This window comes from Hypomesus nipponensis, chromosome 19 (genome assembly GCF_054491055.1).
Source record: "Hypomesus nipponensis isolate SF chromosome 19, ASM5449105v1, whole genome shotgun sequence".
Lineage (NCBI taxonomy): Eukaryota > Metazoa > Chordata > Actinopteri > Osmeriformes > Osmeridae > Hypomesus > Hypomesus nipponensis.
This window is the reverse complement of record NC_140379.1, coordinates 8,553,110-8,577,669: the sequence shown is the minus strand read 5'-3', so window position 1 is coordinate 8,577,669 and position 24,560 is coordinate 8,553,110. Positions and strand designations below refer to the sequence as shown.

General features: G+C 50.5%; 1 protein-coding gene across 4 annotated transcripts in view; it reads right to left on the bottom strand.

Moving 5' to 3' along the window:
- Nucleotides 1–40: 40 nt before the first annotated feature.
- Nucleotides 41–24,560, bottom strand: part of furina (furin (paired basic amino acid cleaving enzyme) a) — a 57,227-nt gene continuing 32,707 nt past the window's right edge. For all 4 annotated transcript variants that reach the window (XM_084683096.1, XM_084683095.1, XM_084683097.1 and 1 more), the window contains exons 4-16: nt 23,559–23,654; nt 20,959–21,087; nt 20,783–20,859; nt 14,292–14,380; nt 11,978–12,150; nt 9,821–10,033; nt 7,615–7,715; nt 7,130–7,233; nt 6,644–6,761; nt 5,745–5,924; nt 5,482–5,606; nt 4,710–4,838; nt 41–3,668 (exon numbers count right to left, since the gene is read on the bottom strand). In XM_084683096.1, the coding sequence (XP_084539222.1) occupies nt 3,049–3,668; nt 4,710–4,838; nt 5,482–5,606; nt 5,745–5,924; nt 6,644–6,761; nt 7,130–7,233; nt 7,615–7,715; nt 9,821–10,033; nt 11,978–12,150; nt 14,292–14,380; nt 20,783–20,859; nt 20,959–21,087; nt 23,559–23,654 (2,154 nt within the window). In that variant the 3' untranslated portion in view covers nt 41–3,048. The remainder of the gene's footprint in view (nt 3,669–4,709; nt 4,839–5,481; nt 5,607–5,744; nt 5,925–6,643; nt 6,762–7,129; nt 7,234–7,614; nt 7,716–9,820; nt 10,034–11,977; nt 12,151–14,291; nt 14,381–20,782; nt 20,860–20,958; nt 21,088–23,558; nt 23,655–24,560) is intronic.

Genomic DNA, 24,560 nt, shown 5'->3' with positions numbered 1-24,560 from the left:
CTTCCCATTTAAATTAATCTTCATTCAAAACCAAAGACACTTTCTGAAGTTTGCATAGATCTTTATTTTCGTAGAATCTATAATCCGCATATTGACATCAATTAAATAAAAAGAAAAAAAGAGCAAAAACAAAAGAAAACTTTAAATTACAAGAAAATTACACTGCACCATATATATATATAGTACAAAAATAGGCCTTATTTTAGGGTTAAATGTCCAGTCTAAGATAGTCGTTCTGTTACATAAGTCCTCATGGGTGTAAGGTACAGTTCTCTGTCACTGCAGGTGACCTCATAGAGGGAGCTGAGCAGAGCTTCATGGAGCTGTGCTGCCAGACCCCCTGAAGTGTGTTTCCTCTATCACACACATTCACACACGCACACCATCCGATTCAGCCCTTATGTGTGTGGGTAGGATTCATTCTCAACCTCCCTCCACAATTGATAACTGCTGTGGGTTTCTATGTTTGTAGCTTCATGTGTTTCTAAGTGTGTGATTGTGTGTGTTTCTGTATGTGTGTGTCTGAATGTTGAAGTGTACAGATTATTACTGCTCATCTTAGTGCCTCCACTCTCCCCACTGAGAACAGTAGGAAGATGATGGTCACTGTTCTCCAAGGCAGGAAAAAACTACGTTTTTACGTCGTAAACAGAACAAACGTAAACAGAACAAATTACTTCACTGATTGGAAGTAATCAATAGAGAAAAATAAAAAATAAAACCATGAATAATCTAATTTTAACACCGTGGCTCATCAATCCAGACAGTTTATAAAGACCTGTTAAATGAAACACAGGAACTCATTTCCTCCCCCTATTCTCCATCACCCCCTCAACCCTAACATACACACCAAGTTACACATCTACAGCATGTTCCAGCATTGATAGACCTTAATGTTACATCATTTTCTACCCACCCTATAGATTCAGTTTTCAGATTCAAGTGTTGACACAGGTTTGGTGAGGACGTGGGCAGCAATCTGATGGTGTAGTATTCAGTTTATGCTCTAGAGGGTGCAAGTTCCCAAGAGACTCTTCCATTCCTATGGACATGCAGTGGCAAGCACGCACGCACGCGTACGCGCACACACACACGCACAGAGATAACGTTACTGAAAGCCTTAAAACAAAGTGGAACTTGTAGGTGGAAATTCTTACGATAAGTTTTTTTTATTGGGATCTACGTATCCAGTCATGGTGACCTGGCTGAAGAGCACGCCGAGGATGTTCTGCTGCTCTGGAACCTCGCTGTGGCTGAGGACAGAATGGACAGCTGCCTCAAGCTCATGCACGTCGTCGCCATGACAACTCCAAACAGCGGGAACCCCACTTCTGCACGGAAAATGCAAAATATCACTGTCCACCATCATCTCTACCAAACAGGACGAGACTGTTAGAGATATGAGTCGGAAGGGATGTACATTGTTTAAGAGGGGCAGATTGTAGAAACAAGACACATGGTTGGAGTCCTAAAAAAATCAACTCCTAAAAAATTCCTTTAAAAAGTGTTTCACCTAAAAAGATATGAATAGAAAAAAACTCTGGTTTTGGGCGATAGTGTTGTACAGTATTAGATATGTGGTGTATTAGACTACTAACATCTTTGTCTGATCAGAAGCAGGTGGGGAGGGAGATAAGATCCCCCCTCTAAATGCAAGACTGGTGAAGAGCATTTGAAGAGGAATGTTACACTACAGAGCTTCTAGAGTGGATGTGCTGCATGATCCTCAGAGCATCTAGAGTGGATGTGCTGCATGATCCTCAGAGCTTCTAGAGTGGATGGGAAGTAGGATACTCACAAACTCTCTTCAGTCCCAAACACCCCACATCCATCTACACTACTGGATCAGGGATCATTACTGCCACTGTTCTACTGACTGAACACACTCTTCATCCAACCATGTTGAAGGAGGCCACTGACAGATCCCAGGGTTAGAGGGGGGATCTGGTGTTCCCAGCTGGGCTTTGTGATTCTGTCAGCTCTGCAGCGTGTGAAAACCCTCTCCATCAGAGCCCCTTCTCTCACTCAACAGACTTTCGCACTGAAAACCCCTTGTCTCAATAATAAGTCACTTGTGTTACACTGAGCCCTGCACGCCCTGTACACACGCACACACTCTTTGAAGCGCCTCTTTCCAGCTTCATGTGACAGCCAATTAGCAGCCTGCAGAGGAAGTCAATGAGAATTGTGATTGGAAATGGGGTTTATTGCAGATCCAAAAGGAATCTGGGGTTGATGCTAGGCACAGCTCCGGTGACAGTGTTGTGCTCTAAACTATATGGGGGATATGGTGGGAAGCCTTAACAACTGACAAAACCTTATATAACTGAATGAATCACTTAAACCCAGCATTCGCTAGCCCCTGATGGGATGAGGAAAAGTAGGGGGGATGGAGGAGGAGGAGGGGGGCGGTGCCTAGGAGAGCAGAATGCACCAACTGAGTTTGTGAGCAAAGATGATACAGGCATGATTTAGAACTCAACTGTGTGTTTACAACACACCTGTTTACCATGTATATATACACACACACACACACTCCCCCAAGTATACAAACGTAAGAGTCATGTCTCATTTGACAATCTCATTCGGCTACTGCACTGGGACTGACATAGAAAAAAAGATAGGGAGAGAGAGAGACAGAGGGAGTAAACAATGATGGTTTGTTTATTGTGACACAGGGATGCCCTGAGAGCCTATGGAGGCTCAGACACACTCTCTGTCAGACACACTCTGTGTCTCTAAATGATAGGGGGCGAGAGAGGGCACACTGCCAGTTTAATAGAAAAGCAGCCGAGTGTGAAGGGAGTGCGCTCAGGCTGTCCCAGACCCTGGCAGACAGACAGCAGGCTGCCAGCAGGTCACCTGCAGGCCAAGGAAGACTGGTACCAGGGAGCCAAGGAGCCAGGGAAGCAGAGGGGAGGGATAGGACCACAGAAGACCGTGATTAAACCTGTCATGTGTGGACAGGTGTGGGCGATATAGAGAAGGGGGGGGAGGAAAGGGAGGAGGAGTGAGGGGGAAAGGGTGGAAGACAGGGAGGGGGGGACGTTAAAGAGCACTTTGCGTTTTGATGAAGGCAGTCCTCTCATTGTGGCCGTCAAACTCTTCGTTCTCAGAGTCCGTGTTCATCCCGTCCTCCCCCCACATCGAGGGGATCCCGCGATACGCCACCACCCTGCCGGCCCCTCCCAGACCCAGGCCCTCCCTCAGGCCCGCCGCCCCGGCCTCCAGGGACGGCAGCTTGACCGTGGCCCCCGAACGCATCTGCAGCAGCACAAAGACGCACACGAAGGTGGTCATGATGGCCATGCAGCTCAGCACGGCGATGGTGACGGGCAGGCTGGAGGCGGGCTGGGCCGGGGTGGGGCCGCCGACGCTGCCCGCCCCAACCAGGTAGCTCCCCGGGGAGTCCCGCTCAATCTGGTTGAGGTGGATGCAGGTGGCGGTGACGGGGTCCAGGTGGCTGTGCGGGGGACAGGAGAGGCAGGCCATGGGGTTGGGGGCACGGCAGGTGACACAGGGGGCCTGGCAGGGCAGGCAGGCGGGAACAGACGCCGGTTCGGCGTAGTTCCCCAGGGTGAAGTTGACGGGTTGGGACCCCCCCGTGAAGCCGGCTGGACACTCCTTCACACAGCCCTGCCGGAAGAGGTAGTAGCCAGCACTGCATTCTGGGAACACAGGGACAGAGAGACCAGGTGGTCGTCAATCAGGGAGGATTTCAGTAAACGTCAGTCGTAAACGGGTAACCTCGTGATGATCTGCTTCAGAGCTCCCCTCCCATGTCAAGGCTGCGTAGAGCCGGGTTCGTGCCAGAGCAGTGGGTGGGGTTTGGACGTGTTGATTAGCTGTGAAGGTTGTGTGCTAAGGCAGACAAAGCTCCTATTTAAATCCTTCATATTATCGCTGAGGATATGAGACATTTCTGGGCCCTCAGCTGCACTTGGCACTCTAACAGGCCCAGCAGTCTTAATCTGAGGTAAACTGGGACAGTGCCAGTTCAGCTCAGCCATGTGAGTGTCTGGGGTCTGGATCTCTTTCCAACACCTCTCTTGGACTATTTCCCTGAGATTTCTCCCGCTCCCCCTCCCTCGAGCTTTTGCTCCCTCTCTCTCCCTCGTCTCCCTCTATATATCACAATCTAATTTGGTCTCTGTCCCCCTATTTCACTTACAGGTGTGCGCACGTGCACACACACACACAGCAGAGACATTTCCTCCAGCCCGCAGCTCCAGGTCTCTGATTAAAGGTCCTTTTAATAAGGTGTCATTCTCTCCTTGTTAAAGAGATTGGAGGAAAAGGAGGAAAGGGGATGCCAGTGTTTATGAATCAGATGAAGCATAAACAAGACCCTACTTCAATATAAAACATTTCAGGCTGGTTGCCTCAGTATCACATACTAACACTCCCTACAGAGTCACCTTGGCCCATGTGCATGTAGTGTCTTCTTGGAGCCTGAAGGGGGCAGACTGTCCCTGTCTCACCTGGTGCAGTAGTATCGTATACTCTACAACACCCAGGTCAATCAGTAAAAGCCTGACAGACCAAACTCAATAACCCAGACTGAAATCTGCTGTAGTCCGTCAGTACGATGTCGTTGTGTGTGTGTTTACTGTATTACTGTGTACAGTTGTCATAGTAGTGATTGCTCAGACAATATTTTCAGCCGGTGTCCATGGTAACTGCATGGTAAAAGGCTTTGACGGTCTTACCGACACAGATCTGCTGCAGGTCGAATGTCTTACAGCTGTTGTTCACTGCCCGGGACCACTCCTTCTCTGACGAGCTAGGGGAAGCGGAGCCGGTGCCGTACAGAACCAGGGTGAACTGGGTCAAGGTGCCTGAGAGAGAGGGAGACAGAAAGCAGTGGCAAAAGCAAGCGGGAGATGGGGAGAAGGAGAGAGGAAGAATGAGAGAGAGAGAGAGAGAGAGAGGGAGGGAGGAGAGAACACAGTTGAGTTCACATGCACCCAGAAGCCCTCCCGAGGCCACAGTCTACCCAGCGAGGCTTGGCTCTTCTCAGGCTAGCAGCTGTAATTGCAGCCTCTACCCATCCAGCCATATATTCTGGGATTTCCTGGACTGCCTGACAGAAAAAGATTCATAGAAGTAAGCATAAATCTACACCAAAACAGAGTTCTTTTACAAGAACATTAGATCAACTTGTCTTTAGTTGGACATTGGGGCCCACTTTCACAAATCACTGGTGAGAAAAAGACAGAGGGTGAGAAGTAGAGAGAGAGAGATATAGAGCAGGTTGACCTGGGTGGGCCCTGTCTGGGTAATTGCGGGTGAGCCAGAGACAGAATGGTTCCTCCCTGCTCCAATTCACACTAATTTACTGTAGGGCGATGTGTGTCCGTATGTGTATGTGTGTGTTTATATATATGTGTGTTTGTGTGATGCCATTCAGCACATCTGTAACATCTGAACAAACATTAAACTTCCAAATATGGTCAGACTAGTGTGTGAGACTGACCCTACCATAGTCACTGGCCCCCGCCACATTCTCTATCTCCAGGGTCCACTGGCCCCCAGGGGCCTCATCCCAGGAGTGGGTGCTCATGAAGGCCCAGTCGTTGAAGCCTTCTGACGAGTAGTCGCGAGGTCTGGGAGAATACAGAGAATGGAAGATGGGAGGTTTGGGAAGATGTGGGGGGACAAGGGAGAGAAAATGAGAGGATGTAGAGAATGGCTGAGGGTGTGAGTGACAGCTTCTGTGCGTGTGTGTGTGCGTGTGTGCATACCTGGGCGCCAGCAGAGTGGAGCGTGTCCCCAGAGGACTGGTGAGGTGGATGGCCAGGTTGCCTCTGCGGTTGTATGACAGTGTCAACTGAGCCTGGACATGCTCCAGGGCGGTCACATGACTGGCTGTTCCCAGACAGGCGTCCACAGTCTTTGTTATCACCAGGTTGCTGCCAATGTTCCTGTCATTTACACACACACATACACACTAACTGGTTTTGACAAATATAAGTGGCTTACTTTTCTGTTGGCAGGTCCTTGTGTGTGGAAGTGTGAGAGTGGGTGTTCGTGAGCGTGTGTGTGAGAGAGAGACTTGTGTCACAGGGTTTGAGGCCTTGAACAGAGTTAGGAACTGGGGTAGGCAGGACCAGGGTAGCAGATTCTCTACTATGTCCAGTCATCTTAGTAGCTCAGGCCCAACAACCCAGGGCAGGCTTCTGCCCTGACAGGGTTTAAGACACATTGGCAAGTACCATAGACAGACAGAAAAGGAAGGCGAAGAGAGAGAGAGAGAGATGAAGTCTAATGAGTGTGCGATTTCCTCTCCCTTCATTCTCCTATGGGCTCAGATCCTCCCCCGCATCCCTCAACACACACACGCCTGCATAGCGTCTTGTAGGGCCCTAAAGCAGCATGTTGAGGATGGAATAATGGAATCAGGTCTTGACAGTCACACTCTAGCTCCGCCCACACTCCATCACACCACTACAGCACTCAGGGCTCTGGGAGAAACACACACACACAAAGCCCACCTATTCTCAACCTCTGCCAAGCTGCAGACTGAGCCAACAGGTAGGACTGGCCGCAGCTTCAATGTCACAGGGACAGCACTCAGTCATGATTGAGTGTGCGTGAAAGAGAACGAGTGAGAGAGGGAGTGTGTGTGTGTGCGTGCTCTAACCTTGGCTCTGCCACCATGGTCAGGACACACTTCCTCTGGGGTCCCATGCTGGTCCAGGTCTTAGCCATGCTCACCATGGCACTGGCGTCAAGCAGACCATACCCATAAGAATGACTCACTGGGAGGGAGAGGAGATGGAGAGAGAGCAAGAGAAGGGAGGGGGGTGGGAGTGAGAGAGAGAGAGCAAGAGAAGGGAGGGGGTGGGAGAAAGAGATGGAGAGAGCGAGAGAGAAAGATCGATATCAGACTGATCAAGGCAACGTCATCAGGGTTCCATTCCCAACTCAATAAGAGGTTCAGTATTAGATTAGAGCATGTCTCCAGCTGGTGGCTGATCAGAACCCCTCCACACCCAGAGGCCTGGCCTCTAGAACAGCCAGATTAAAGCGATTTTAATCAACGGATGTTAACACCATTTTTTATTAGTCTCCATGTTGATCTGAAGCTGGAGGAGCTGGGCTAAGCCAATAGGAGACCTTGCTGTACCTTGGCGGCCGACCCCATTGGTCCTCCAGTCGTTGGTGAGGAGGTGGGCGGGTTTCGAGGTCCTCACCACAAGGTGCTGCATGTCTCTCCAGGACAGTTGGGGACTGCAACGTCAACAAACAACCACCACCTACGTTAGTGCACTTCATATGTGTTCCCTGGATACCCCATAATGTCTGAAAACAACAAACCTACAAGCAACAGCAAACACGGCAATGGTTGTCAAGAGGCTGTCAAGAACGCAGCAGGAATGTGAGCCAAAAGAGAACCAAAAAACACACACACAGACACACTCTCACAGAGATGAAATGCAGTGTACTACAGTAACAAGCTGAAGCTGATATGTGCACACAGTGATGCAGTGCTTTGACTGGATAGCCTGCTGGGAAACTGCAGTCTCACTAAGAGGCCAGAGACATAACCCAAAATGCAGACCGGCCAATAGGAAGACAGAAACGAATGCTGAGAAGTCAGAGGTCACTCACTTGGCTTCTAGCGCCAGGGCGATGATCCCGGCAGCCAATGGGGCGGACGCAGACGTGCCCGTGTGAGATTCGGTGCATTTCTGTTTGAGGTCGGTGGTCACCTGACAGGAAGAAGGAGAGCCATGGTGAGACAGGTACAGAGTCTGTGTGTGTGTGTGTGTGTGTGTGTGGTTGTGAGTGTGTGCATCCTCCTTGCGGTGACGATGATGAAGATGATCACAGAACCAAGGCTCTACATAAGGAAGGTGCTCCTCCAGCATGTTCCTACACAGACCCCCTCTGTTTCACATGGTCAGACAAATTACTGTTTAATGAAGCAATCAGTAGGATGAATGATGTGGCGGTTGGTTCCATTAAATAAATGATGTGGCCGTGCCCTGGGGCCTAGTGCAGGGGGGTCCTAGTGTGCTGCATGGCTCTAGGACCTCCTAAGCACAGAACAGACTGATCCACGCGCAACACAGTCAGACAGACTCATGAATACACCATTATTATCTCCTGCAGACACCGGAAAATTCACTCTCCCTCTCCCGCCCCATTCCCGTGCTTCACTCTGTCCCCTTTCTCCCTCTCTACCCCGCCATCACGTCTTACCTCGTTTTCCTCTGATTCTCCTTCTCATTGCCCTCCCTTCCTCCTATCTCCAGGCCCCCCCTGCCCCCTGTCACGTCCCTGCCCATATGAGGGACAGAACCATTAGCTGAGTGGGACTGATACATGTCAGTGAGATGCCATGTCAGGGGGCCAGCTGTCCACCAGGGCAACACAGTGAAAAGGGAAGAGATCTGCCTTGTGTGTGAGTGTGTGTGTGTGTGTGAGAGTGTGTGTGTGTGCGTGCATGCGTTTGACAGGTCTGTGGAAAAGCGACAGACAAGGAGATGGGATTTCAGGAGTTCACATTACTTAATTCAAATAGCTGTACGAGATAGAAAAGCAAGAGTAGGGAGAGAGAGAGAGAGAGAGAGAGAGAGAGAGAGAGAGAGAGAGAGAGAGAGAGAGAGAGAGAGAGAGAGAGAGTGAGAGAGAGAGATGGAGAGGGAGTGAGAGAGAGAGATGGAGAGGGAGTGAGAGAGAGAGATGGAGAGGGAGTGAGGGAAAAGGTGTGAGAGTGTGTGTGAGAGTGTGTGTGTGAGTGTGAGTGTGAGTGAGTGAGTGAGTGAGTGAGTGAGTGAGTGAGTGTGAGTTTGAGTGAGTGAGTGAGTGAGAGAGAGAGTCTCCTTAGTGTGAGAAGAATCCCTATGTTGAAAGCTGAAGAGGGCACACTGCCTTGGTCCAACCTAGAGAACCCTGAGCGCCTAGAGAAACAACAGAACCCGTAGAACACAAGTAGCCTGGAGAACCCGCCTGGAAGATGAGCAGCTAGGGGAGGAAAAAAGCAGCAGCTGGCTCAGGACCAGACACATGTTGCCTTAAAAGAAATCAAAGCTCTAAAGAACACAGGATAGAGGTCTGGATTAGTGCTTTGGCAGTGATTCAGACATCTGAGAAGCTGTATGGTTCCCATGGGTCAAGTCTACTGTACACCATACATAAACACACAGGATCAACTGCCCATCAGTCTCCATTGCTCACAGTCATATCCCTGAATGGTTCTCACACACACACACACACACACACACACACACACACACACACACACACACACACACACACACACACACACACACACACACACACACACACACACACACACACACACACACACACACACACACACACACACACACACACACACACACACACACACACACACACACGCTCACCCCCTAGGACCCTTGTCGAATGGTCTGTCTCCACTTCACAGGGGAAGCCGTTTGATGTCAGAGTTTAACACAGAGCGCCCTGGGGTCGGCAAGCACAAGACTCTCACAGGACAGACCACCACAACACACACACCCTCACAGATCACACACACAACACATCTTCGGAGGTCAGAGCACCCACTCTGGCTCATACACACACCCACACACACAGCTATTGGCAGATAGTATACACAGTTAGACATATGTTGGGTTTCTGACATGCTCAGGGTCACCATAAAACTTCCTTTCTCCTCCAGGCTCAACTCTACGCCTTGACATCATAGTAACGGAGATGATGCAGGGTGCAGTATGGTTTTTCTTTCTAATACGATTCTCACAGAAGAAGGCGTGCACGTGTGTGTGTGTGTGTGTGTGTGGGGGATTGTGTCTATTGCATAACTCACAATCTGTTTCTCGTTGAGGCTTCCAGAGCTGTAGGTGGTGGCCAGGGTGGAGGAGCAGGCCTCGCTGTACCAGGGCACGTTGCCGTTCTGGGTGGTGCTGCTGATGGACAGGGTGTAGATGCTGTTGGTGTAGCCGTCGCAGTTACAGCTGTCCCTCTCCCGGCCGCCGTTACCGGACGCCCACACAAAGATGGAGCCCAGCCCACCACGACCCTGCGCAGCAGACGGACACACACACAGAGAAACAGTCAGGACAAACACAAAGAGACAAGGAGAGACACGCGGACAGGAAGAGACAGACAGACAGGGAGAGAGACAGGGAGAGACACGGCCAGTGAGACAGAATGGCACCACGATCCAGGCGTGTAAGACAGACGTGTCTCTAGACCAGATGGATGGATGTGCATCTCTGTGATCTACCACTAATGAGAGGGACCGCAAGAACAAAAACTCCCTTTCAGTTGAGAACAGATTCCCATTCCCATTGATACTACAGTCAAACTCATTAGGGGCCGCCAGACCCCCCCCCCTGCCCCCACCAAGAAACCCGCATGCACCCCTCCAAACATCCTAGTGGCTTTTTAACACTCAGTGGTCCCCATCAAAGAGCCTTAATGCACAACGGCAGCTGTGAGGACAACGACCCAGACTGGAGTGCGTAAACAGGGCCGGCTCATGAATCAGGGGGCGGAGCCCCATTCAGCCGGCTCTATAAATATACACAGAGGCTTTATACTGAGAGGCAGAATGCTTTATTGAAGAAATATTGGAACTGAGAATGCTTCATTGTCCGCCCTGCCTTGATCACATGCAACCACCCGTGACCGTGTAAACAAACCAGCCCCGGCCCGAGCCCTGCGCCGACGCCATCTTCTCACCACAGTGGTTTGGGACAGTGTGTGTGTGTCTTCACTATACTGTACATGTCCATCTGCTTTCCATTGAGGCCTCTTGTCACAAAGAGAGACAGTTGTGAAAGGCCACAAATGTATATTTGCCCATTCAAACCTGCCTGTTCATTTTGTGTGTGTGTGTGTGTGTGTCTGGGCAGTGCCACACTTTCTCTGTGCGTGTTGTGATGCTCATCTGGGCTTTACAATTGAACCGCACTGGAAGCCTAGTACCATTGGACCCTGCTGGGCATTAGCTAGATGGATGGATGGATGTGAAGGATGGATGAATGGACAGGCAGGCAGAAGGCAGGCTGGCATGCTGTCTGTAGGCTAATCCATCCACTTATGCCCTTAGCCAGCTGCCAGCCTCCCTAGGCAAACACAGAGTGTGTGTGTTTGTGTGTGTGTGTGTGTGTGTGAACAAAGCCCTGCTATCAGAAACAAGTCAAATTACATGACCCTCATGAGTCCCTTGTCCCTTTACATTCAGCAAACAGACGTTCCGCACCCATACCTGGGCCAGGGTTCCGCTGACTACGGCCTACAGAGACAGCTCTTGATGAGAACGTGAACTGCGGCAGAGACATGCTGCTTGACAGTGTCACTGAAGACCACCTTCTTTCTACTGTACGTTGGCCATGCTTCATCTGACCCTTGACCCAGGAATTGATCGAAATGCTCAATGGGTTTAACTGAGGGTCCTTGTAAGCGCGGACATGAGCCATGCGTCCATGGCAGATACGGAGCCGAGGGCGAGGGCTTTGTCTCAGGCATTTCCCTTCCACACTTGAAGGAACATTTTTGTAAGAAATATTTTAAACACTGGATATGCGTCTGCATTCTCAGATGAATGTGTGTTCAACCTTGATACGATACATCCACTCTCAATACCCCTGGTTCTGTGACATACCAACTAACGAGAAACTGCTTCACAAAAGGATAAGATTAAGTGGAATGCTCTTAAGATGACTATGAATGTGACCGAATATATTTCCATTCTTTGTATTCAGATTTCTCTTCCTGCTTTTTAATAGACTTTTAAAACTTGACTTGAAAACATGTTTTTCAAGTCAAGCTTCTATTTGTTCAGTGGGCCAGGGTCAAAAGGAAGCTTTCTTGGAGAGCTGCTTGTGGGTGAACAGTTCAATACATAGTTGTGCACTGTTTTCAACAAGAGACACACAGCAGCGTCTGAATTCATGAAAGAAGCATCGCTGAGACGGTAAGGATAAAATCAAGGCCCTGAAGACAATCGCACACCCACCTCTGTGACGCCACGGAAAAATGCCTCCTTGGCGAGCTTGGCGGGGCCATCCACGGTTTTCCCATCATCCTCGGGGCCCCAGCTGGCGCTGTAGACGTGGATGTGCTGCGGGTTGAGGCTGAGCGACTGGGCCTCCACCACGTCTGTCACCTCGCCGTCCAACATGCGCACTCCTGCGGCACATAAACAGGTGAGGTTTTCTTTTTTTCCTTTTCTTTTTACATTTTCCAAGAACTCTAAAATGGCCGTTGGCACAACAGAACACGTTCTCTCACTGCCACATGATCGCGTCACTGCAGTTGACAGGCCTGAGACTAACAACCTGTCTCTGGCCAATGCCACAGACAACGTGATGAATGGAGTCTGAAGATGTGGAGAAGAAAGGCTGTCGGGGCTCAGCGAGAGAGAATGCTTACTTGCAGGAGATAAACGAGTGTGCTTCTTCTCTTAGTAGCCCTCCAAGAAAACCATGACCAAGCCTGACTGAAAGGACTCTGAGGCTATGAGAAAACCCTTACTGGAGAAGGGAGGAATTCTGACAGCCCTTAGGACCTGCCTGCTGGCCCGGTGTGTGTATATGGGTGTGTTTGTGTCTGGGAGAGAGAGTGTGTGTGCTGGAGCCATATTTAATCCAGAAAGTTCTAAATGGCTCCAGGTCTGTTTATATTCTACTACTTTGCCTGCCACATTCCAGCGAACAAGAAGAGATGCAGGGAAAGAGAGGGAGAGGAGGAGGGACGGAGGTCAGACATCTTCAAAACAACCGTGTTCTTCACTTTGAAGCATGGAGGGTTGGGTTCCTTCACACCTCCCTCATAGGGGTTAAAGTCAACTGAGTTGTGCTCTTTGAAGTTTTCCTGAGGCATCCTTGGAGACACAGTTCCCATGGCAACCAGCACCTCAAGGTAGTAATCTACTTTTGGGGAAGGGGGGCGAGTGTGTGTGTGTGTGTATGGGGGGGTTTACAGTACAAACCATGTTGAGGGTATACACTAATGTAACATCAAGTCCTTGGACAATATGTGAGATGTGTGTGTGCTGGCAGCCACTGCACAGCCCACACTGACACTGGGACTGGGGCTGGGACTGGGGCTGGGACTGGGGCTGGGGCTGGGGCTGGGGCTGGGGCTGGGGCTGGGGCTGGGGCTGGGGCTGGGGCTGGGACTAGGGCTGGGACTGGGGCTGGGACTGGGGCTGGGACTGGGACAGGGGTGACATATAGACTAGGATGTCAAGCCCCGCTGAACTAGGATGAGATGGAATGCAAAAGACAATCCGAATCAGGACGTGGAGCGCTTCAGCGGAGAGTCCTGAGGGTAACGGCTTGAGACTGGGCCTATGGCTCACACTACAATCTGGTTCTGGTCTAGTCATGATTGAGACCAGGCGGTCTGATTCGGTCTCGTCTCTTCTCCAGAGATCCTAGTCCGTGACTGAGCAGCCAAGCTCACCAATGTGCGGAGGAGCCCAGCAGAACCGGGAGACTGCAGCAGGAATGAGATAGAGCATGCAGTGAATGGATGAAAGAGATGGCTGTAATTAAGGGGATTACACACGCTTACACGCGGTCCTGCGGAACAGGCCCCGGAGGCACCAGCGGCAGATGCACATCGTCGCACACAGTCGCAAGCCCACGCCAACCACACAGAACACAGTGTCCAGTATGTGCTCTGCCTGTCAATCACACACACCTTGCCTGTCAACCCCTCCCCCCCCCACACACACACACAGGATACCAAATGCATCCCTGTGAGATAAGGGGTGTTTCTGTGTCATCTGAAGCCAAGAGAAAAAAAGGAGGAGGGGAGGTAGGGGAGAGAAGAGGAGGAGAAGAGAGAAGAGGAGGAGAAGAGAGAAGAGGAGGAGGAGAAGAGTTGAACAGGGTGGAGGAGGATGAGGGGCCACCCTTGTGGGCCTCATGAGAGTGCGCTGGCAGCAGTACTGAGACAGCACCGAGAGCCCCAGCTGTGTGGGATGGAGAGGAGGAGGATATGGAGGAACCCTCACACTGCAGCCTCTGAACGTACCCCGACCCTCACACTGCAGCCTCTGAACGTACCCCGACCCTCACACTGCAGCCTCTGAACGTACCCCGACCCTCACACTGCAGCCTCTGAACGTACCCCGACCCTCACACTGCAGCCTCTGAACGTCACCCGACAATCACACTGCAGCCTCTGAACGTACCCGACCCTTACACTGCAGCCTCTGAACGTACCCCGACCCTCACAATGCAGCCTCTGAACGTCCCCCGACCCTTACACTGCAGCCTCTGAACAGACCCCGACCGTCAAAGTGCAGCCTCTGAACGTACCTCCGATCTTGGCGTTGTAGGCCACGCCCACTCCACAGATGCCATTGTCGGCCGCGGCCGCCACTTCCCCAGCACAACGAGTGCCATGCCTGTTTGGGGGGGGGGGAGGGGTGGGAGGGGAAGAGAGACAGAAAAAGAGAGAATGTTGTTCCAATATGTTCTTACGGGAGCTTTACTTCTTTATAATAGTTCCCACGTCTGTTTTGAGTTAGATATAAGTAAAGACAGCAGTATTGCAACACTGGTAAGAAAGTCATCATCAGAACACTATGAATGAAGCCAGCAGGGGAGAAGCCTGACCGGTCTTGTGGAGTGAAAATGCAGGAGTGGCCATGGTTAAGGCAACATGAAAGTAGCAGAACATTACGAGACTTGACCAACAATAAGAGAAAAGCATGAAGCTTATGACCCCTGGCTTGTTGTGGATGTCTTGTAACTACCGTTTTATTTCCTGCCATTAGACTTTCCTCTGAGTCTGCTGACCTCACACGACCTCCGCTCCTTTCTAACCACCTCCACTCGCCCCAGACTGCAGGGATGTACTCTAAAGGATTCCCTTCATTTAACCCACAATGGCCGGGGTGGGGTAGGGGTCAGTGAGCATGGTAGTGGATCAGCCAGTCCTCTGGGATCTCCTTAGACACGCAGTCTGAGCTCAGGGGTCGGAGGTTAAAGACACGACCGTTGCCGGGGTGACGTGAGAGCAGAGTTAGTCTGGGAGGTGGAGTGGGGGCACCACTCGCACCAGTGAACATGGCTGAGGAGAATTCAAATTGTGTCATGAGGAACGCTTCTAACATTTCAGCAACCAGACAAGCACGTACGCACACACTCTCACACATTCACACGTGTTTACTACCATGGGTATTGGCACTCACATACCAAAATGCGGGAATGGCTGCTAACAGACAAAACATACAAAAGCCTACACACACACACACACACACACACACCCCATGTACATCACTATCAGTGTGAAAGGACAATGGGAGGTATTCCAGTTAACTTAATCTTTGAGTTGCTGGTGGTGGGTCTGCTGGTGTCCCGCGTGCTGCAGCCAGTGATCCACACACACCCAGCGGGTGTTTGCAATGCGGGCCAGAGATGCAGCATCTGATAGGCCCGAGCCCAGGTGTCTCTGATTGGACGCAAGGCAGGCCTGGACTCCCAGCGTGCACCACAGTCTGCTTTCGTCTCACACGCCAGAACCATCTCCATATCTTGGACTCCTCCATCTCTGTAATCTGATAGGCTCATCCACAACAGAGCCCACGCTGTCACTAAGGGTGAGCACAGTGCATTGTGGGAGATCTTTTCTTAACGGCGTCTAGTGTATGGTGTGCAGCCATGCAGAGTAGAACTGATCTGCAATACTCTTTACATGACTATGGTGGTAAGCAGAACGTGCTCTGGGGTGTTGACTAGAGCTTCTTAGACACACTCGCTGGGTGAGAGCACACAAAGCCAGGCCGATCTGGCCTCTTGGTTCACATCAGGCTTCTCTCCAGAGTTGACAGAACTGACAATAATCACATGGCCAGCGAGGCTAACTCATGTCACCATCAAGAAGGCAAAGGACAAGATGTTCCACAACTATTTCCTGCGACGAATTGAATTTTCTATTTATTCGATTTTACGGATTGTTGTCTTGACATGTGACTCCAAACCTAGTTGTGGGGTCCACACATAGCCAGGTCACATGGTGAGTCAGGGGTTTCTATGGGGTGGTTGGGCTCAGGGAGTGTGCGTGAGGAATTAGGGAATATGCAAGGGTTTAGGGGGAGCTAGGAGGGTTGTGAGGGGGTAACGAGGGGTTAGGCGCAGATAGGAGGAGCATTGTGGAGAGTTCAGCTAGGACAACCCATTTTAGCTGCAACTAAATTAGAGGTATTATAATGATGCTCCAGACTCCAGATATTTCTAACTGCCATTATTTAGCCAACATCCTGTTAAAGAGCCAGAAGCAGGACATTATGACTAGCATGTTCATTTATCAGAGCTCTCCTCCGCCACAGCACTGGGGAAAGTGCTACAGTATGATCTTCCAGATCTGATGAGGCGGACTGGAAACCAGCACTGACACCAGCACAGACCAGAGAAGCGCTCGCCTGCTGACTACTAACAGATTAGAATCCGGTGCTGAGTTTAATTCAGTGGTTTTGCTTCAATAGGATCAGTCCTATCCTATCTACTGGCCATCTGCTTCTCCTACTGCACTGCACAGGCATGCTGAACGAACCTCCATAATCTCAGTGACACAAACACCCACACATACACACCACTTCGTTTTCCAACAAAAAGGAGATGGATCTGATTCTGGTAATCTGTTCCCAAGATCCTCTGATCTTCTACAAATTGAGTAACCGAGGTGTGGATTCCCCCCAACACAATGGAGATTAGGAGGGAACAAGTCAGACAAAGAGAGCCATGTCCATGCAGTCAATAAGGGTTAGCACAACAGGCTTTATCTGAGCGCAGACACACCTGCCCTGTGGGGTCTGGGGACTTGCACACACTCTCAGGTTACAGCAGGCTGGCTGGCTCAAGGCCCGCAGCTAACGGATACATTAGCATTCAATCCAGCACTCTGGCACACCCCCATCTCCGCAAAGACAGGGCGCTCGTATTTACATGTCTTGCTAAAATACCAAACATATTAAACACAACAACAAGAAACCTCTCCTGCTCTCTGACAGGCTGGACACCCTCGCAGCACTGGGAGCAGTAGAGGTCTTCAGTGAGGGGGCCGGGTGGCCCAATCTACCCTTCACTGAGCCCGGAGAAACGAACCAGTGCGGAGGACAACCACTAGCAAAAACGTAGTGTCTGGTGTCTGCTCCAATGGCGGTCAAACTAAGTTAGAGCTAGCCTCGGGTGAGAGCAAACACCATCCATCGCTGCTTATTGCCCCTAACCTCCAGGGCACATGGTCATCAGTTTGACTGAAAAGGGCCCCTGTCTTAAAGGCACACTGGACGACTGAATAACTCGAGATTGGTGCTGACAAAACCATGGCAACCAGCGGGCTCCCAAGCGGCCGTTACATTACCATAATTAATGAGAGTGGGAGGAACTACACGTGTAAGCTTCAACCAATCAGACTGACAGGAAGGAGGGACAGAATGAAAGGGGAACAATTATGAGGAAAACAGCTTCGTAAAATTCATGTTTTATGTGAGGGAAAAACTACAGGTGGACCTTTAGGGGGCCGTAAAGACGCCATATTTCCTACAAAGCAAACATAACTTGTACCAAATTACCTATGTACAGGGAAAATACATAAACTTCATCCCTGCTGCGCAAGATGTTGAAATAGTCCCCAGATGGATGCAATAAAAACTGTATTCTGTACACAAATTCTCTTAATATTTCTCTGCAAGAATTCTCCCCTTCTTTTTCTGTCTTCCAAATCTCTCCTCTCAATCATGTTCCCGTCCCTTCATCCTCTTCCTCCTACCCCTTCACTCCCTTTTCTACTCCAGCCCTCTCCATCTAGCTTTCTATTGCTCCCCTCCTTCAACTCTCTCTCTATCTCTACCTCACACTCTCTCTCTCTCCTTCCCTCCAAGATGCCATATTGGTCTATTGATGAGGTTGGCACATGGTTCTAATTTCACTCAATCTTTCGTGACCAGCATTAATTATCCAGAGAAAAATCATTGTGTTTCTCAGAGGCTCCGCCAGTGGCCTGAACGATCATTAGTCTCTTTGCTGCCTCTACTCCACGCCCCTCGCCTCGGACCTGGACAACAGTGTTCCCCCTCCCTCACACTTAATCAGCTGACTAATGAGCAGACCTCCGGGACACAAGGTGTGCGAGTGTTTACAAAATGCAGGGAGGACAGGGAACCCAAAGAAAGCATCAGGAGGGCCTAACTGTGAGCTGCTGTCAGATGAACGGTCCTGGGACCAGGTGCAAGTAATGAGTCAGCACTCTTCATCCATCACCACAGGCACGTCAAGATGAGTTCTATAACCTTGGGGTGCCATCATGGTGCGTCCCAGACCAGGCCTGATCCCACCTGCTCTGGGCTACAGGGAGAGCACCGGCCACTACAGACATGGGGCGTGTGCCATGGAGGTCATTCAGACATGCTGCCACTGCGCCGGGAGACGAACACATGCACACGTACCCGCACGCAGAGCGAGGTGCTGATAAGGGTTTATGACAGTGATGTGCAGGTAAGTGAAATGATCGAGATGACTTGCTCATACACAGATATAGTCACATCACACACTCCATAAAGCTGCCATGTGACACTGATGGAGGAGAAGTAGATACTACTACTGATCTGGCACACACATTTGCACACACACACGCGTGCGCACACACACACACACACACACTCCCCCTCTCTCTGATCAGAGATTCTTTGGCTCTCACCACAGAGTGTTTGCAGCTTGGTAGCCTGGAGGACAGAGGAAAGCTTGTGGTCACTCAGATGAAAGAGCACAGATACTTAAGAGTACTGATTGAAGCCATACTAGCAATACCAAATAAGTTCACTCAATTTACAGATTCATTATTATGGTAACTGTAGGGCGAGTCTAAAATAAGTGTCATATCCTCAAGGAATGTTACAGTAATATTCAATATAAATGGAAGAATTAAAAATGAGGAGACTCCCTGGGTCTTTTCTATGAATAAATTAATGATACCATATTAAATGTTAATATCTGCATATCAACCGTATTAGGCAGGCCTTGATTTCCTTCCAGGAAATCTCAGTCTACTTCATGCGTAGTCAAACCGATCTCGAACAAGAAACCACAGTTCCAATAAACAGCTTCAAATCAAAATTTTGAATCAACATTTATAGCTTTCAACCTTTTGACCAGTGGAGGAGAGGAGAGATCCGGTGGAGAGCGAACTGAGCGACCTGGTGAGACACACAGCCAGGTCACATGGTGACGGTGTTTAAACACGGGGCTGAATGGCCACATTGCTGCAGGTCTGTCCTCCCTGCTGCCCGTCCATGTGGGAAGAAAGACAGCTTTATGAAGCTCAACAGAGCCTGGCTTTCTGCAGGGAACAGGCCCATCCAGTCTCCTTCGGCCTCTCACTGCCAGGGTCTGCCTGTAGGGTGTTTACACACCCCAACACCAAACACACAAACCCACTACTAACACACACGCACACAAAACCAACCATACACGTACACATTCAAAACACGCAAATTAAAAATGTTAAACGCAAAAACACACACACAGGGTAGACACACACAAACACACACAGACACACACACTGGACAGGACTGGTTAGGCTGTGCCACAGGGAGGGGATGCAGGCCTGGGCAGCAGGAGATAAGAGATGGGCTGGGAGGACAGGACCCACCACCCCATTCAGCCTGCACAGGCATTTACTCCAGCCTCACTGAGGGACTGGGTAATCATCACACTGTGGGATGTGCCTATGCTAGGGGAATCCAAATTCTGGCAAAGTGTGTGTGCGCACGCGCGTGTGTGTTTCAGCAGATCTCCTCTGCCCTGCAACTGTGTTGGCAGGGGCTCATGTTTAGCATCGGGGTTTAGAATGCGTGTCTTACCGGAGGCAGACTGCAGTCTGGGATATAGTGTGTCTGATAGCCTGAGCCTCAAGGCCTTCTGTACTGTAGCTACCTCTCCTGTTGCCTCTCCCTTCACATCTCTTCTCTCTCTTCTCCCTCTTCCTTCCCTCCCTCCCTCCCATCGAAAGGGAGGACGGAGAGGGGGAAGGAGTGAAGGGTGAAGAGTGAGGGCAGGGTCTGGATCAGCCAGGCCTGTCATGTGGGACAGGGGGGCTGTCTCCAGGGAGTCGGTCTCAGGGATACGTGATTTCCACCAGAGCTCCCAACTCTACTCCTCGCTCTACCTGTCAGCACCAATCATGGTTAGCCTCAAGATAAAAAAGACACTCTGGCCAACGGCCCGAAAACAGCGGATTTTGTAAAATCACTAATGAAAGTCAGAGGGGAGTGGGGCAGAAAGAGGGGCGGGGGGGGCAACAGTGGAGCAGTGTGTCTGGAGCTCAGAGATCTGTCCGGCTTCGTTAATGCTGATGAATTTAATTTCAATTCACAGAGAGAGGGGAGCCATTGGGGGCGGCAGTAAACAAGTCTTAATGCTATCTAACAGCCAGGCCCACCGCAATAAAGCTGCATTCTTCACAAATTCACTTAATCCCAGTAGGATTTACTCCACTTAACTGGGCCACAGGAATACCCTGGTAGCAGCAAGCTGATGTACAACTTCAGAACAGATGTCAGTCTCCGAGACGGCCGGCATGTAGCCAAGCACAGGGTTGCTCCTCGCACGACATACCAGCGTCCACCAATCAAATCAGCCAGTTTTAACTCCCTGTTAATCCCTTATTAAAGAGTTGCTGCAACAGGCTGGATGAGTCCAAAAACAACAGATGCACTTGACAACAACAATGCTTACTCTTGACTCTGCCCGTGTTGGCAGATTTGTCCTGTACCTACACTGGTGTGCTAGCTCTGGTCTTACAATACCTGTTGTCGTTGAGCTGCGTGTATCGAGGCTGAGGGTCGGGGTCACCATCGTTCACATCGTAGCTGGCATCTGGATCCTGCACACACAGACACACACACACACACACACACACATACAGGGTTAAAACACAGACAGAACAGGTAGACAGACAGGCCTGCAGTGATAGACAACTCACGTAGTTCTGTTTGAGGTCGGGGTGGTTCTTCTCAATCCCGTCATCCAGGATGGAGACCACCACCCCCTTCCCTGTGATGCCCTGCTCCCACGCCCCCTTGGCGTTGAGGTCGCGGTGGTTGCTGTTATACTGTGGAGGAGAGAGAAAGGGAGAGATATAAGATGGGGGTAGAGGATATCTTGAGAAGAGCGTATTCATCATCCGTGTCCAACTCAGCAGGAATGACGCCATCCTGGGATGACCGGCAACCAGTCTTATCGGGGGCGCAATGGATGAGGGATGAGCCTTCAAAAGGAAGGTGAGATGTGTTAACGTAGCAGAAAGCCAGACAACATGACTCCCTTTCTCTCCAGACCTGCAGACAGAGAGGAAGCTGAGGCTGTCTCGTCTGTAGGAGGCTCAGGCTGGGGGGCTGAGGCCAGCCTCCAGTGCCTGCCCTCTCATCAAACAGCAGATGCTCCCCCCAAAAGGCCTCGGCGTCTAACTGGCCGAATGGATAACGGTGCAGAGCGAGCCAAACCTAGGCCTTTTGATATTCCCTCCACATTTGAGACAACCTTTGGTCAAACACCACGTCTGTTTGCGTCGCAGCTTCTCTCCACAAATCCTCCTCTGAAGACGCACCCTCACCAGCCCTCATTTTGACCCATACACCCTGTTATGACTGAAACCCCTTCTGTTAAGACTGAAATATCCCATAATACCTCAAATACCAGCTGTTAAGACTGAAATACCCCGCTATGATTACCCTCCCACCCAGAGGTACAGTTTGCCAGGTGCTACTGGTTAAATTACCCACCTCACCTTACAATAAAGGACTTAAGAGCATCACAACACTACAACTAAGAGCTGAAACCTGTTTTGCTTAAGAAGCAGCCACTCAGAACATTTAGTGGGTAAAAAAAAAAAAAAAAAAAGATGTAAATCTAAAAAAGGGCTACTTTGTTATAATGGTCCATTTGAGATTCCCTCCTCACCCTCCCAGACACCATCAGGTGCACCAGAGCTCTGTCTGTTCTCAATCTCACCATTACTTCAGAACATTAAAACTCAGAGCAGGAACAAAAACAGAGCCTTTGATATACCAGGGTAAGCTTTCAGCATGCCAGTCATTATGTGCGTGGGGATGGTCTCATCATATGCAGTGCTGTAATACATACTAATGACTGGAGCAAACGGTGGAGGCTCCATCCATACCTTTATCACAGCCACACACACACACACAGAGAGAACTGGGGCCAGTGCTAATGAGAGGCCAGGACTCTGGGGGGCCACAGACAGACGGTGGTACACTGGTACTGACAGATGCCACTGACCCAGTCCATGACATGAACCACCCCAGAGTAGATCTACTCTTCCTGGGTTTCCAGCCTGGCGCTGTCCTGGCTCCCTCTATGTCCCCACCCAGTAGGACGGGGCTGTCTGTCGAAGCTGTAGGACGAGGACTGTGGAGCGGATGTGAGGGGGTGGAGGATGGAGGGGTGGAGGATGGGGGGGGAGGATGGGGGGGTGGAGGATGGAGGGGTGGAGGATGGAGGGGTGGAGGATGGGGGTTGGAGGATGGGGGGTGGAGGATGGAGGTGGAGGATGGGGATGGAGGGGTGGAGGATGGGGGTTGGAGGATGGGGGGTGGAGGATGGAGGTGAAGGATGGGGGGTGGAGGATGGGGGCTGTGAGGATGGGGCAGAATGCTGCAGAAGCAGTGTGACAGGGCTGGGAGCTCCACAGGGGAGTGAAAATGTCCGGTCACAGTGGAGGAGAGAGGTACGTACGCACGCACACACACCTTTAATAGCCTGGGGACATGGGGGGGGGAGAATTGGATTCGCTTCAGCTCTGTCACAAGCATTTTAAAAGAACAAGCTCAGAAAGTTTGTTTGTTATGAATTACAATCAACTCCCCACTGCCCCGGGAGCCAGCCGTTGAATAATTGAGAAGCGAAGCGAGCAGAAACCAGAGGTATCAAACACGTGCCGTGGCAGGATAGCAGATCCGACCCCTCTGATACCTTCTCCAATGTCATCAAGAACATCAGTAATATTCCCACATTTGTATTAGCTGTGTGTCTTAGTATTCTTGGCCTTGGCTGGGACATGTTCACTCTCTGGGGACTGTCATACATAAATGGAATGAAATTGTAAAGCAAAATGTGCTCGCCATCTCGCTAATGGAATCCCGCTGGGATGAGGTGAGCGTTGCAAGGCTGTTTCGTCCCATACCAGACATACTTGAGCTGCAGCGCGCCTGGAGGGACTGAGTGGCCAACAGATCACATTCGGTGACTAAATGCTGGCTGGATGAGCCCTGTGACTTAAACGGTCATCGGAGAGTATTGAAGGATATCCTCGGAGGTCCTGGGTATCTCATTCTCATTCAGAACATTTCTCTCCTGTCTTTTGAGCGATTCAGTTCAATAAATCTTCAAAAGTTTCTTCAGAGACGTTTCCGGGTGGAGCTGAGCGCCACTTCATTTAACATGCTCAGAACAATTAAACCAAGGGATTAGTCCCATGCTACAAGTACCCGTAATGAACTTCTCGTCAGATCAAATGCACCTCAGTTGCTTTGATCAGAGCATCTGACCCGTGTGTGCACTCACCAGATACCACTGCTCGTGGTACTTAGGGTCTGAGGGCTCTGTGTAGATGTCCCTCTTCTTCCTGCTCTTCACCACCTGCTGCTCCGCCCACGTCACCTGGGAAAGGCACGCACACACACACGCAACATTAATGTGGCCATGTTAACCATACTGTTTGTGGTGGGGTGCTTGATTACAGTGGCTGTGTTTATATAACTAAACATTACAATTCAGCTAGACCCATTAGTCCTGGGTAATGATGACGGGAAGGGACATGGAGGTCAAGCCCAGACGAACGGGCCGTGTGCATCTCAGAGAGGGGAGCTCAGGCAGGCAGATTAAAGAGATGGTTCCACCGTGTGACCTCCTCATTAGACATGCAGGCTAACGAAGGCTGCAGCTGAGACTCATTAAAACTGCTACGTTGGGCCGGCTAGAGGACCACACAAATGGTCCGAAACAATTGAACTTAGTCATACAAAGACACACAGACAAACACACACGGACAGACAGACACACACACACACACGTTTGGTTTTGTCACTCCCTCCTCGACTCTTTCTACAATACAGGTATAACCTGGGAAGGTAGACAGAAAAAGAGGTGGAGGAAGAAAGGGAGAGAGAGGGAGGTAAGCAGGCAGGCAGCTTTTTGTCTGTGCTTGGCAGCAGACAGTGTTGACAGAGGCAGATTGCACCCAGTGACGAGCCAGCTTCACACTCCTCAGGTGAGCTGCTGTTCTCAAGTCTGGATGGAGAGGAAACGGCCATGTGAATGGGAGCGAAACAGACAGAGGGAGAGAGAGGGAGAGAGAGGGAGAGAGAGAACAACCCAACGAGTGTGGGAGCACGGCAGAACGAGGACAGTCTCGAAAAACAACAACACAGCAGTCCTCTCCCTCCATCTCCCTCTGCCAAAAGCTATACCCAGACCACCATACCCAAGGTCGCTACGCTGCCAGCTGCCCGCACAACACCACCCACCTGTATGCACGCCACACCAGAAACCACAGACCAGCAGTGC